At 48.0% G+C, this 14,128-nt stretch overlaps 2 protein-coding genes across 6 annotated transcripts in view; one reads left to right on the forward strand and one right to left on the reverse strand.

Annotated features, from left to right (window-relative positions):
- Positions 1 to 795: 795 nt before the first annotated feature.
- LOC137849731 (uncharacterized) lies at positions 796 to 6,826 on the forward strand. Of its 3 annotated transcripts, none has more exons than XM_068669649.1 (2): positions 796 to 934; positions 1,074 to 6,826. In XM_068669649.1, the coding sequence occupies exon 2, from the start codon at positions 1,104 to 1,106 to the stop codon at positions 2,553 to 2,555; it is 1,452 nt and encodes a 483-aa protein (XP_068525750.1). In that variant the 5' UTR covers positions 796 to 934; positions 1,074 to 1,103; the 3' UTR covers positions 2,556 to 6,826. The 3 variants fall into 3 exon arrangements, 1 of the variants encoding a protein (XP_068525750.1); XR_011092040.1 differs by having other exon boundaries at positions 827 to 4,169; positions 5,556 to 6,826; XR_011092041.1 differs by having other exon boundaries at positions 827 to 4,113; positions 5,556 to 6,826.
- A 2,558-nt stretch (positions 6,827 to 9,384) lies between these two features.
- The window catches only part of TRABD (TraB domain containing), a 31,694-nt gene continuing 26,950 nt past the window's right edge, over positions 9,385 to 14,128 (reverse strand). For all 3 annotated transcript variants that reach the window (XM_068669650.1, XM_068669651.1, XM_068669652.1), the window contains one exon: positions 9,385 to 12,648. In XM_068669650.1, the coding sequence (XP_068525751.1) occupies positions 12,471 to 12,648 (178 nt within the window). In that variant the 3' untranslated portion in view covers positions 9,385 to 12,470. The remainder of the gene's footprint in view (positions 12,649 to 14,128) is intronic.

Here is a 14,128-nt window from a genome sequence, read left to right on the forward strand (position 1 = left end):
GGGGCCGCCTCCATTTTGCACCTCCTCCCTGCGGGGAGCACCGCCCGCTGCGCCTGAGGGGCGCGCGGTTCGTGTTGCTGTAAAAGCGGGTCAAACATAATACCAGTTTTTGGGAAGACAAAGGCTTTTTCAGAAGACTCAATTTTTAGGGAGCAGACATTCTTTAGAAAGCAGGCGTTCTTTAATTGCGGCGTTGGACGCATAGGGGGTCACTGCACCTAGTGCGTGTGCCGAATTGCCCAGTCTCCAGGGGTCAATTATACAGTCAAAACATACGTGTGCGTTCGTTTTCCAAAAATAAAAAATAACATATCCACGCTATTTCCCAGAACTCGTTTAAGTAAGCATGCGTGTTTCTACAGGTTTTACCCATGGGGGTGTTTAAGGAGAGGTTGGACGTGGTGCTAAGGGCCATGGTTCAGTGGGTGACACTGGTGGTAGGGGGACGGTTGGACCAGATGAACTTGAAGGTCTTTTCCAACATTAATGAGTCTCTCATAGTCAATTTATGCATGCGTGCTAAGCTAGGTCATACACACATCCAAGGACTTGCATACCACGAGTTCCTCGCCCATCTTTTCAGACACATCCTCCAGCCTCGGGACATCATTTACACCCAGAGAGCTTCTAAACTTCTTTTTAACTAAACACTGTAAAGGTTTGGCCTCTCTGTTCATAAAACATCCCAGGTTTGGCTCCGTTATTCTACCACGGCGAGTCCCATCCCTCAGCCCGGGGGGGCGCAGCGAGGGCGGGCGGCCGGCCCCGGGGGAGGCGCTGGGGGTGGCGCTGAGGCGGCTGTGCCCCTGCAGCGGCACCGCCACTCCCCGGGGGTACAAAGAGCCGAGGTGCGGGGCCCGGAGCCGCCATCTGCTGGTGGAGGAAGAGGAGGAGGAGAGGAGGAGGACGAGGGGGTGCTGGGGACCGCTGTGTGGTGAGTGAGCGAGGGGCGGCGTTGGTTGTGTCCGGGGGTTTCCTCGCAGTGCTGCAGGCAGGCAGCGCCCTGCCCTGTCCCATCCCATCCCATCCTGTTCTGTCCTGTCCCATCCCATCCTGTCCTGTCCTGTCCCAAGTGAGGGCTGCAGCAGGCCGGTGACCCCGAGATGTCGTGGCTAACGAGGGTGACAAAGTCGAAGGAGAAGCCGGAGTCGGAGAGCTCTCAGGCTCTGGAGGAGAGGGGGCTGCTGGAGCAGGCAATGCTGGAGCACGGGCGGGATCCTTGGGATCCCAAAATGGTAAGCCAGGATCCCACCCTCCAAGCTGCCGAAAGGCACTGGCTAAGCTACGTTGCCGTGAATCATCCTAAAGGAGAGAAGAAGTGCTCGGCCCTGCAGTGGCTGCTGTTTGATCTGGCCAGTGTCTTGCAAGCCACGGTGGAAGAGAAGGAGCAATGCATAAAGAGCCTGCAGAACAACCTGCAGCTGGCCCAGAACGAAATCCTGGCGCTGCGCTGTGATAAAGCCCTGCTAAGCGAGCAGGCCGAGCAAGTCAGAAAAATAAAAGAAGAACTCCGGGCAGAGAGTGCCGATAACGCCCGGTTAAGAAAGAAAGTGCAGTGCTTGGGTAAGCTGCTATCCCTCGGGAAAGGCTTGGACCAGAGGAAGGTAGCGGCTCTGAGCGAGACAAATGGCAACCCGGAGATGTTGGATGGGGAGAATGTGGAGAACCAGGAAAACTCTGCGGGGCAAGGGGTGGGAGCCAGAAAAATAAAGCCGGAGGAGGGAGATGGAAGCCAGGGAGCGGGGGATGTGTCCAGAAAAGAGAAAGTTTGGAAGAAACAGAGGGAGGGGTGGCCTGTGTGGGTAAACCGAATTTGGGCTTTAGAACAGCACACACCTTTCACGTACGAGGCGGCGAAGCGGGTGGTGACAGCCATAGGGCTGCCCTGGCCCAAGGTGGGGGCGATCATCAGAGCCTTGCCCCCCGAAGAGGCCCTGGGGGGAGAGATCCTAAGGCTGGTGATTAGAAATCTGGGAGAATATGAGCCTCTCAAGGATAACATGGAAGGGGCGCCCTGGGCAGACGTCCAGGAGGTGTCAGCCTATGTGTGTGGGAATGTGGTGCTCCGGGTGCTAAAGCAGCAGGAGAAGCCGGTGACCGCCGACTTCGACATCCATGGGGTGAATGTGGAGCAGGCAGACATAGGGGTGCTGGCCTGCCGTGCTCCAGAGCTGCATAAGGGGTTTTTCATCAGCCTGGGGTCTACTTTGATCGGCCGTCCCCTCCATGAGTGCATGGACACGTTGGAGAACTTGGGGACCCTGATGGGAGCGGAGGGCAAAGAGAAGGCAAAGAAGAACGCGGTGGGGGTAAAGACAAGGACGTACATCCCTAGAGGGATAATTTGGAAGTATTTAATAAATCAGGGAGTGAACGAAAGAGAGCTGGATAGTCAGCCCACAGGGGTTTTGCTTGCCAAAATGAAAAAAATCCTTCAGGAAAAGGGGATGAAACAAGAGGAGATCTGGGAAAAACTGAAGCAAACGAAGCTGTCACCTCCTCCTCCTGTCCCAAAGAGAAAACTATACCCGTTGGTGAGGGACCTTAAAGATTAGGGGTCCCAGCCCCTGGTGTCAGTGGGATTAACCTCCACCTCGCTGACTTGGTATTCAGGGGGAAGAGGCTGTGTGGAGGTGCGGTGTCTGTTGAAGGGGAATGGGAGGTTACAAACACTTTCTTAGTTGACACGGGATCAGCATTAGTAGATTGATGGGGTCCCCCGCTCCTGGGTAAATCAAGCTGGATGTTGGCAGTAGGAGGGGGGAAAATGTGGGGGGGACAAGAAGTAGAAGTGAATAAGGGAAGATAAACTGGATGGGCAGATAATCCTGGTAAAAGTGGGGGGGGAAACGCTTTAGGAAAGAATTTCCTGTCTTAGTTCACGGACATCTGTCCAAGGGAAAACTTACTGTACTGCTGCTTCAGAAGATGAAAAGGTGATGTGGGTCGTGAAGTACTGGCATGGAAGTCAAAACAAAATTAGAGGTGATAGGTGAAGTTGTTCCAGCTGGAGACCCCCGCTTCCACTCCCAGTACAGTGCAGAAGCTCAGAAGGGTCGCAAGGAGGCTCAGGAGGCACAACGAAGGTGGAAGAGAGTGGGATTTAAAATCCTGATTTTCATGATCCCTGTAGAAATCCAGGGACGTGGGGTATGTGGACAGTGGAACCCCCTTGCACTGAGTTGTAAGTTTGTGTTGGGTTCTGTCTTTTACCCCGGGAAAGGGGAATGTTTGAACAGTGACAAACTGATTGAGTGGGCCCCGTAGAGAGGTGAAGGAGGGGTTGTGTCAGTTTGTGTTTGCTGCCGCTGATGCAGCAAGAGGGGTAGAGGCCGTGGCAGTCTGTGCAGCTGCTGCTAATACCGGTTTGGTGTCTGTGTGAAATACTGAACATGCTTGGTCCTCTGTTCTTAATTTGGAAGACACTTGATGGATGCACCAGTACAGAGTTTCCTTGTAGGGATGTGGCTGTATTGGTTAAATATTTCCTGCTACCTGCAGTCCTTCGGGATGGTGGGAAGAGCTGACAGCTCCACCCAGGTGAGACTGCAGCTAATGGACAAAGGAGGAGGGCTGAGGTGGGACGAAGTGCTATGTGTGTGCTGGGCTGTGTGAGCAAAGAATGTGCCAGGTACCGGTGATGGCCCTTGTGAGCTGGTATATGGCTGTGGCCCAGAAATGGAAAAAATGGGACAGGAAATGGGCTGAACAGTCGTGTGCCTCAAACACCAACTCGATCCTGGAGCAGTCAGCTCAGCAGAGCATGGGCTCAGGCAGCTCCCTGGAGTTACACAGCTCGTATGCCCATATAAAAACCCACGACAATCAAACCCCACTGGGAAATGTGGTCCAAGGCACACCCCGTGTACCAAGGGAAAGGCCTAGAGAAAATTCAGGGGTAATTGTGGCTCTGTTCTGGGGAAACACAGTACTAACTGGAAACAAAGCAAGAAGTTTCCTGGGTGGATGGGACTTGCTGCCAAGGAATCAAAGAGAATGTTTTTAACTAACTAACAAGGGAGATTGAATTTTTTTCAGAGACACAGATGTTGCTGCGGTATTGATCACAGGTGTGGAGCACGGACAGCCTCTGCAAGGACCATCTGCTTCAAGGTGCCCATCATCGGTTTAAGGAGCATCACAAAAACCATTAAAACCATCTTCTAGGTGTAAGAGCAATAGTTTGGACATGGAACATCACTGCTGTTAATAACTTTAATTCCTTCATGAAAGATGTCAAAGGAATCTTAATAGGAGACCCTGAGACAATGGGAATGCTTGGTTTCTCAGTAATCATTTGTTAGCAGGCCACTTACTTTTGGCCACTGAGCATATCCAAAGCTAAAACCACGCTGTCCATAGGTAACCACAAATTTTAGTTGGAGAAGATAAAGTGAAATGGGCCAAAATTAATATTAATCCTGTAACTTGGGGAAAGAATTAGGGAATTGACATGTGAGGCATGCACAGTTCTAGAGTACATCCAGGGTGTTACCCATATAAATGTAGGTTGTGCCTCTCGTGGTGGTGGAGTCTCCATGCTTGGAGATACTCAAAAGCCATCTGGAGATGGTCCTGGACAACTGGCCCTGCTTGAGCAGGGGCATTGAGCAGGATGACCTCTAGAGGACCCTTCCAACCTCAGCCCTTCTGTGATTCATTGTGTAGAACTAGTGAGAGTTTTGAATCATGTGCAAGGTGAATTGTATACAAGGTTGTTCTACCTGGAGAAGGGAAGGTGCTGCGGAGACCTTACTGCAGCCTTCCGATAGCTAAAGGGAAGGATTGAGGGACGTCTTGCTGAGCAGTGACAGGACAAGGGGCAATGGCTTTAAACTGAAAGAGTGTAGATTGAAATAAAAGGAAGAAATTCTTTACTATTTGCAATGAGGCACTGGAACAGGTCGCCCAGAGAAGCTGTGGGTGCCCTGGATGTGTTCAAAGTCAGGTTGGATGGGGCTTTGGGCTGCCTGGTCTAGTGGGAGGTGTCCCTGCCCGTGGCAGCAGGGTTGGGCTGGGTGGTGGCTGAAGGTCCCTTCTGACCCAAACCATTCTATGATTCTGAACTGGTAACAAACTTCAGACCACTGTCTGATGCACCAACAGTGGTAATTGCCTGCGATGGCCAAATTTGGCACGTGGTAAAAGCAGCTACCAAGTTTAAAATAAAACAGCAACAAACTGAGGGATTGAATAGCATCTCCGTCCATCTATTGCACTCCAGCTCAGCTGTTAGCTACTGAAAGAACAAATAGGTGGTCAGGTGCCTTCATAATGGTTTAGCTCCTTTCTACGAAATGTATGCACTACTTTTGTGCAATCTGCTGGGGACCACGGGAGAGTATTTTTGTGTGTCGGTGGAGCAAGTCAGCATGGGAACTCCCGTGGTAATTGGTAAGAGGGCAGGTTGTGGATGTGTTGCCTCACCTCTAGTGGGACGGAGGGAGGATAATGCGACACCTGTGGCTGCAGTAGAGCAGGGGTGAGGTGTCGCACTTGTCTCCGTGCCTGGTGTGTACTGACGTTCTGTTCTCAAAAGCTGGGTTCTGTTCCAGACCAGAGGACTAATGACGTCTGTGAACTGACGGTCCTTGCTGGGATGAGGTACTCGGACAGCAGGACAGCACGCAGAAGGACGCCGGGAAACCGGAGAGCGGACAACAAACTGCAAGTTGAAGGATTACCTTAGAGAATAAGGAACTGTTAGAACCAGACTGATAGCAGATTGTTACCTGTACATTATTGGTATGGCATTTGCATGGACAAGTCACCAAAAGCTAATGCTATGCAGCTCGTCATCACAGAATCCTGTACTTGCTATTAGTTACGACAGCATTGTCCTTTATCCTTCTGCACATGCTCTGCTTCTTTCTAAAGGCAGGAGCACACCGACGTGCCCAGGTGAACATCTCACATACGCTGCTGTCCTGACAGCCGTGGTGGTTTCCAGCCGGAAGGGACTGAGCTTACGAGCATCCAGAGTGGTCTGCACGTCCTTGGAGAAGGTCGGTCAGGCCAGGGGGTGACTTGTGAGTGAGAGGTCCTGCTGGAGCATGTGGCCCCGTGCAGTGAGTGGCCTAGGGCAGTGCATGGCCAAAGTGTGGAAACCAGGCACCTCTGCTGCAGCTCTCTGGCGTGTGAGCTGCCAGACAAGGTCTTGCTTGTGCTTGGTCTGAGCTCACAGAAGGATCAAGGCTAAAGTGGAATAGTTGTGTCTAATAATTGAATGAGGATGAACCCAGTGGGAAAACAAAGAGGTGGAGCCATGGGGAGCCGGGCTGCCTGCAGCAGGAATGCCTGGCTGGAGCACTGTGTAAGGCTGTGCTTGCCTCAGTGAGGGTGTCAGGAAAAATACGTTTGGGTGTGGCTGCAGCAAAACCGGGACCAGCGGGGAGAAAGTTGGGGGCAGGCTGTTTATTTAGGAGGGGTTCGGGTGGGGGAGAGGCAATGTGAGGGTGACAAAAAGGTGGAACTGAATGAAGGAGGAGGTGTAAAACCCACCAAAGATGACCAGAGGGCACATGCCGACAGCAGCGGAGTCACCTACAGCTGGTACCAGACCCACGCACTGGAGGACATCTCCTGGGATCACCGCCTGGGCTCTCCATCAGGTCTCGGACATGGTGTGGAGGAGCAGACCTGCACCTCAGGACGTACAGAGCTGCGCCCTGTGCTGGCTCCTCGGCTCTGAGATCTACGGCTCGTAGCTGTGCATAGCAGTCTGCGTACCTGTGTAACTGAGCAGTGGTGCGTCACTTGGATTACCCATTACTTCTCTGTTTTGCCACTTTCTTTGTAGTGTGTTTGTCAATAAACAGTTTGCCTCGATTATGGTGTGGGTAGCTGCTCTGAAGAGGGAGAGACAAACCTCGCTGCACTCGCAGAGGGCAGCCTGTGCCATGAAGCATGGTGTGCCACAAGCCTTCCTCCAATGCACCTGGGCAGCAGGAGGCCCGGACATCCCAGGAGGCACGTGTAGGGCAGGGTCTGGATGACACGTGCCCAAGAACGCTGTGGTTAGTGGGCCTGCACACCAAAATCTCCCTGTGTCATAGCCAGGCTGAAATTCCTGGTGATGGAGAGGAACCATCCGGGCTCAAAACCATCGCAAGAAACGAGCTAGGGCTTCTCCCGAGGTTAGGTCTTACACGAGGGGCAAACTAAGCCTATCCTCAACACATGACAAATGAAGCGATCCATGGCAATTCCAAACGTGTAAAACAATGATTTAAAAAAATAATAAGTAGAATTCAAGTGTAATGAGGCAATTCTCTAGCAGTGTGATCCTCGTGTAAACAGGCACGCTCCCTGCTGTGGGTTATCCTCGAGGCCCCCCAGCCCCCTGCGCACAGCGGCTGCGGGCGGCAGAGGGCACTAAGCCATCGCTGTTGTGTTTTTCAGCTCCAGCAGAACGCGAAAAAACCCGCAGCGCTCGGAGGTGAGAGACAAAAAAAAGGCGGGGAGGGACGTGCAGGGAGATGGAGAGAGGATGCTCGCTGGTAGTGCACGCCTACAAGCCGTCAGCGCTCATCCCCTGGTAAATCACAGGATCGTGAGGGTCTGAAAAGCCCTCTGAGATCACCTGGTCCAACCATCCCCCTACCACCAGTGTCACCACCAAACCCCGTCCCCAAGCACCGCGTCCAACCTTTCCCTGCACACCCCCAGGGACGGTGACGCCACCACCTCCCTGGGCAACCCGTTCTCGGCCCCAGAGGGCTCCAGGGACTTCACAAAAATTCCCTGGGGCTGGCAGGTGTGCGCATCACTCCCTGCAGAGACACTGCGTGCTAATGGCACACACACTGATCAAAACATCCCCACGAGTTACGGTGCCCAGTTTGTGAAACCAGCTTTGTAGCCAAAAGCAGGGATGTTTTACCAGGGAAAGGATAGTGCTTGGCTGGGAGGAGATGCCACTTACACTGAATTCATGGTCTAAACATAGCCTTTTTTCCTAGAAGTCTGATTTCACCCACCCACCCCCCCAAAAAAAAATAAAATCTCGATGCATCAGTCCTGAGGATTTAGGATGAGAGAAGTGTGAAAGTGGTAGCATTTTTTCCCTTTCTCAGCCTAACACCACTAGAGCTTCCCTTGCAGCACTTCCAGGGACAGGCAAAACCCCATAAGAGCAAAAGCGAGCACTGATTGGGGACGCTCCTGGCACAGAGCAGGGCCCAAGGGGAGGTGCTGCCAAGTAAAAGAGCGCGCACACCACCAGTTGCCACCCTTCTCCTTCCTGGGAGCGAGGATAAGGCCAGCCCCGTCTTTGCTGCTGTCCTCTCCCCAGAGAAGGGAAGCTTCATTTGCCCCACGTTGGTAAGAGCGCAGCATGCAGAGGACAAGGGGCACCTGTACAGGCACTGGACCCATTTCAGGTCTTTTGAGCTCGTGTTCCGTGTTTGAACTTTTCAGTGCGCATTTCAACAGCCTGAGTTCAGTCCATCAGTCAGAGCTGGGGAAGCGACCCTTCCCCTGCAAATACTTCACTATATGCATCTCGCAATAAAGCCACTCCCAGAACACTCAAGTCTAAAATTAAAGTTTATTTCAGGCTTAGGAACAGGAAAATGTGTACATGAGATCTTTGAGTTAGGCAGGTGACGGTGCTTCTTTTCCAGCTGTAGTCCCCCTTCCTGCCTGGCACTTTGAGAGAATTAATTTGAGAGATTTGTCAGTGCTTTCCAGATGCTTCACAAAACACACAAACAGCCTCTGGGGGAAATCTGGGCACTGTTAATTCACCTCAAAATCAAATTTTTAACACACTTGAGCATAGAAAAGAACACATCATAAGCACGGCCTTGGGCAGCTGTACAGGGGCAGCGCTGGTGGCCACGCAGGGTGTGGGAAGGAGGCTGCTGCCCCATCCCTGCTGCCAGCTGGGAATTCCCCAGGAGCCAGCCTGCTGTGTGGTGACACGTCAGCCACCAGTCTCGGGGGCAGTATTTGACAGTAACTAAAAAAGAAAGTGTTTACTCAGTTCTTTTTTCGCAGCCGCAGCTCAAAGTGCAAGTGTTGGAGGCTTTTGCCGGGTCAAGGGCCACAGAACTGCACCCGCAAACCTTGCTTCACACTTGGGTGCTGGCAACAAGTCTGGCCACTGACCAAAAAGCGCACAAGCAGTGACTAACGAGCCAGTGCCTTGTATGCACAGAGTGCTGCCTACTAGATGTATGCTTCCAGTATGAGCATGGGGTCTTCTCATCAGCAGCTCCCCACCCCTTCAAAGCAACGCTCACGTTGAGCTCCCTGGCTCCATTTGGAAGCTCTGCTCCCAACCCCACAGCTTTTCTGCTTGAAGACTCTTTGATCGCCATGCAGAGGGCAGCACCGCGAGGACCAGGAGTGGAAATATGGAAAACAAATGCCTTCAAGAGAAACGGTGGTTAAAATATTTTATTTTTTTATATCATAGAACATACTGCTGTTTACTTTAAATCACTTTAGAGTAAAGGCACACATTGTTAAAAATACTTCAGATTTACATTGCATGTACAAATGCGTGAGCAGGTGTACATGTCACCAAAAAAATACAATATGGCTTCGTAAGGTTGAGGTGGGGCTGGGACAGTTCAACATGTATTTAAGTTTTACAGGATGCTCTTAACACTGAAAGGACTGACTAGAACAGAAAAGAATGGACCTAAAACACTGATTGTTACATAGACAGCATAACACATTGAATATACAACGCCAAGCATTCGGGTATGGATTCGCAGGACCGGTGGTTCTGCAAATTCATCAGGCTTTCAAGTGCCACTGAGTAAACAGGGCAGGCATATGGTCTGCCAGATCGCGATAGTGGGAAGAAATCGCAAATTCTGTCCACAAAACAGCCTCCTTTAAGAATATGCTGATATGCTTTGAGGAAAAAAAAAAAAAAAGAAAGAAACGGACTTGAGATATTAACTGCAGAAAAGGACTGAATAACGAACGGACAACTTACACTTCTGGCTAAAAAACGTAACGCATTAAGCCTGCAAGAATGCTCCATGACAATCATTTAGCATTAGTCCCACCCAAGTTTAAGGCTCATATCTAAAGTTTACCGTAGATTTGTTTTCTTTTGTGTAAAATTACCTGAGCACAGATATCAAAGATCTACAGAGCTTTTAAAATATCTGCAGATACCTTAAAAATCTGTAGGTATCTTAAAGCGAGATATCAATATCTTGATCTCTACACCAGTTTAAGAGATCTCAAAAAAAAAAAAAAAAAAAGAAAGAAAAAAACAACCACAAAACATCAACCACCTTTTGGTATTTCAGTAAAGCCAGGAGAAGAATGAGCTTAAGCTTTTGCTTTCATCTCTTAAAAACGTACATAAAGCGTAATAGAGTTCTTCAAATAGGACCGCTTAATTGTAAACAATACATTAAACCTTTACAAAAATCAGGAATCAAAAGTCAGACAGTCACTCTCGTCGTCTAGAAATTGTTTATAAACGCTACTTTGCATCTTGCTAGAGAAAGCTGGTGGTTTCTTAAGCACTGACAGATGGAAAACAAGAAGGACCTGACTCCACTCCAAGAGCGTGTTACCATTTACACTCCTGTGCTGAAGCAGTGTGAATTGCTGCTGTCCTCGTTTGCTGAGGTGTGTTCCCTGCACACCACTAAGGGCCCAGATCCAGAAAAGCACCTTGCATTGTCTTAAGAGCTCTGCAGGATTGGGTTAGATTTAACAGGTTTAAAGACAAACATGCGCTTAAATGATTTGCTGCACAGGGACTCATAAAATTTGCCAAGTGCAAGGCAGAAAAGCATCAGGTTGCGTGGACAGACCAGCTCCCAGCCATCACGGAGAGGGGCATCAGACCCTTAATTTCATTTAAAAAGCCTGAAAACGACAACACTGCGTGGAAGATACATGTACATCCTTCCAGCAAACAACAGACTGTTTAGGATGATTTCTGACACAAGGCTCTGGAAATTTACCCTACTAAAAACCGTTCATTGGTTTCATCAAACCAGTAAAGAAACACAAAGCACACGATCACCTTTTCGTCCTCTTGCCTCAAACACCGGTTCTCATTTTCCAATCCCAAAAGAAATGAATATAGATTAAAAACCCCACTTCAATCAACGAGCAACTGTATGTGAGCCTGAGGAGCAAATGGGCTTCTTCCGTTCAAATACACCAGGTTAAAACTTTGATATGACGATTAAAACTATTCGCACTGCTGAACTGGGACTAGCTGATTGCAGAGGGCACTTTACAATCATCGACAATCCTCTATAAAGGGTACCAAAACCTCCTATTAAGTATGAGCCTAGGATTCAAAAAAGACAAAGAAATAGATGGATGACAGATGGCTGTTCTGGAAAATTTATAAACATCACAGCAGTTTGAAGTACCCATAATTCTATGTATAAATAGCAAGTAACCCAAATAAAATGCTACAGCTAGTTTGAAAAAGCTAAGTTGAACATTGCTTTTCTATTAAATAGATTAAAATATTCATCCACTGAGAAATCACATCGATAAATAAAATATTTTCATGTATCAAAAGTGAGGGGCAGGTACTGTCAATTCCAGACTTCTTGTCCCGGTAATGGAAGGTCCGAGAAACAAAAGTAACTTGTACAGTAGTTCTAGCCTCTTAAATTTACAACACTGAATCCAGCAGGATTTGGCTAAATAATACAATTTAAATAACCTAATCTAAAGGAACAGAGTGTCCTGTAAACATCTGACAAACCACATTGCATTCTGATGGTGTGGCTGTACCTTCTCTACGCAGGAGAGAGACGATTCAACTGGTGGCGGGAATGAGGGACGCAATCGAAAGGCAACATTTCTGTTCTTCAGTAAGGCTTGTAAAAATTGGAGCAGTGTACGTATGACAGCCTGTAAAATTCTGACATTTTTGGAAAGCTCTTAAGTTTAAAAAAAGCCTAAATGTTTTTAAGTATAAAACACATTGAGAAGACGTCATCCTAAGTTATGTTTAAAAGTGTCTGGCACCAGAAATGACCACTGAGTATTATTATACCCAAGGGAAAAAAAAAAAAAAAAAGAAAAAACGAAGAATCATTCAAGTGTCCCTGAATTTCAGAGCAGACACAGCCAATTTGGTTACTTTGTGTTGTTCTGTTCCTCTGGGGAAAAAAAAAGTCATGAACATACACTCTTTAAGCTGTCTGTACTACATCACTGTTAATATATATTATATATATAGTAATTATATATATATAATATATATACACTCATGTACCTATTTCATTTGCCTCAATCTGGAATCACGTGGTTTCATGCAACACACCAGGAATCAAGCTTACTCATTAGATCATAGCTGGTGTAACATCAGTATCAAATCTTTTACTATACAGCAATTCAGCTTTGCTCAGCAAGCACCTCTGGGCTAGAATCCTTTATTCCCCTCTTCGTTCAGTCTGGTTCCCATCTGTTGCCTCCATCGCTCTTGTCAGCCACCTTCTTCACATTGTGCCTCCGCGGGGCGTTCAATGCTGAGACCGTATTTCTGTCAGCTTCTGGAGATAGCTCTGTGCTGCTGGCATCGAGAGAATGAACTGAACTGTCCTTTGACCTATCCGGTAGCAGCCATATCCCATCAGTCCAAAAACTGTTGCTTTTACGACAAGTTTGAAAATCTTACTCGAAGCTGACGGAGGAGGCACGCTGCAGCAGAAGATGCAAAACAATGTTAACGCCTGCACAGCTGGGAAGAACGGGCATTTCCCAACTAAACCAAGAATTGTTTCTCCCCTCCCTCTTAGTGCAGGAGACTGGGGGAACAGACATGTAATGAATGAGCAATATGCCCTTTCTTGTTCAAGGGCTTCATCCAGATTAAATAATAATTAATAATAATAATAAACAAAGCTATTCCTATTTATGTTAATATAAGCTAATATTACCTCCAAAAGAGCTGGCTTGAAAACGCAGCCATGGCACAGGGCCCTGTACCTACACGAACAGGCTCCACAGTACCTCAGCTCACCCCACACCTATAGCAGGCAAACACTGCAACCCGCATAATCCCTTCAGTGACAGTTCTCTGCATGACATTTCAAGGGAGTTCTCATCTATTTATGTTAAGAAAACATTCCTAACTTATTTAGAAGCAGTCAGTTATAGTAGTACAAAAACATGGGCACAGTCCAATCCTGTCTGATGTGCTGACATTAGGTTGCAATGGAACCGAGTTTAGATCCATTTGCTTAAATTAGGGCAAAGTTATTAGTGGTAAGATTTTGCATGTTGAGGGAATATACAGGAAGAGCTTCAAAAACATACGCATTGAACAAAGAATAGAGTAAAGGCATCCCTTTGTGCCTTTGTACATGCTTTTCCATCTACTCTTTGCCATTTCCAGTCCCTCAGCGCAATCTAAAGATCAATTCAGAGCCTGAAGCGAATAGCAAGATCTGCTCAGAGTCAGGTTCAGTGACAGAATCCAAAAACTGGATGTCTGGGAAATGTGTATGTTTTGATTCAGATGATTCCCAAGACCATTTTGTAACACATAACACAGACTGTAAAAAAATAAGTCTTTAAAACTTCTCTCCTTAGGCAGATGAAAATCACTGACAAAAAACGTAACTGCTCTGCCGCTGCACTACAACAGCATAAAAGGAAAAAGTGTTTAATGAGAAACAAATCCTAATATAGTAATCTTCTCTGCATAATTTGCTTTATATTATTTTAGAAAGTCAAGTTAAAGCAATATTCAAGTCTTGGGGAAGATACCAGTAGTTCTTCCACTTAGTTATGCCTTAGCATGGTAAAGTCAGTCAAGTCAAAGAGCATGAACTTGATGAAAAAGATCCCGTAGGTAAACATTTAGACGTGGTCAGATTTGGGGCTGTTCAGTTCTGAAGAGTCAGCAATACAACCAACATTAACCACATAGTTACATGTATTCTTGCAAGCTCATTTTACAGGTTATTTGAGAAGGTGCAGAAGGATATGGATGTCTAGTTTGTGGGCCCGGGCTCGGTTTAGCCTCGAGAAAGACTTTGGCAAGGCTCCTGCACTCTTTCCATTTGTGGATCCAGATACCCCAAGTACCTGGATTTTACTCTCTAAAGCTTATTTTAGATGCCCAGGTACTCCATTTAGCCAGAGCATGCTATTGTATTTCAGAGCCTCTGATGAA

The sequence above is a fragment of the Anas acuta genome, chromosome 1 (assembly GCF_963932015.1).
Source record: "Anas acuta chromosome 1, bAnaAcu1.1, whole genome shotgun sequence".
Classification (NCBI taxonomy): domain Eukaryota; kingdom Metazoa; phylum Chordata; class Aves; order Anseriformes; family Anatidae; genus Anas; species Anas acuta.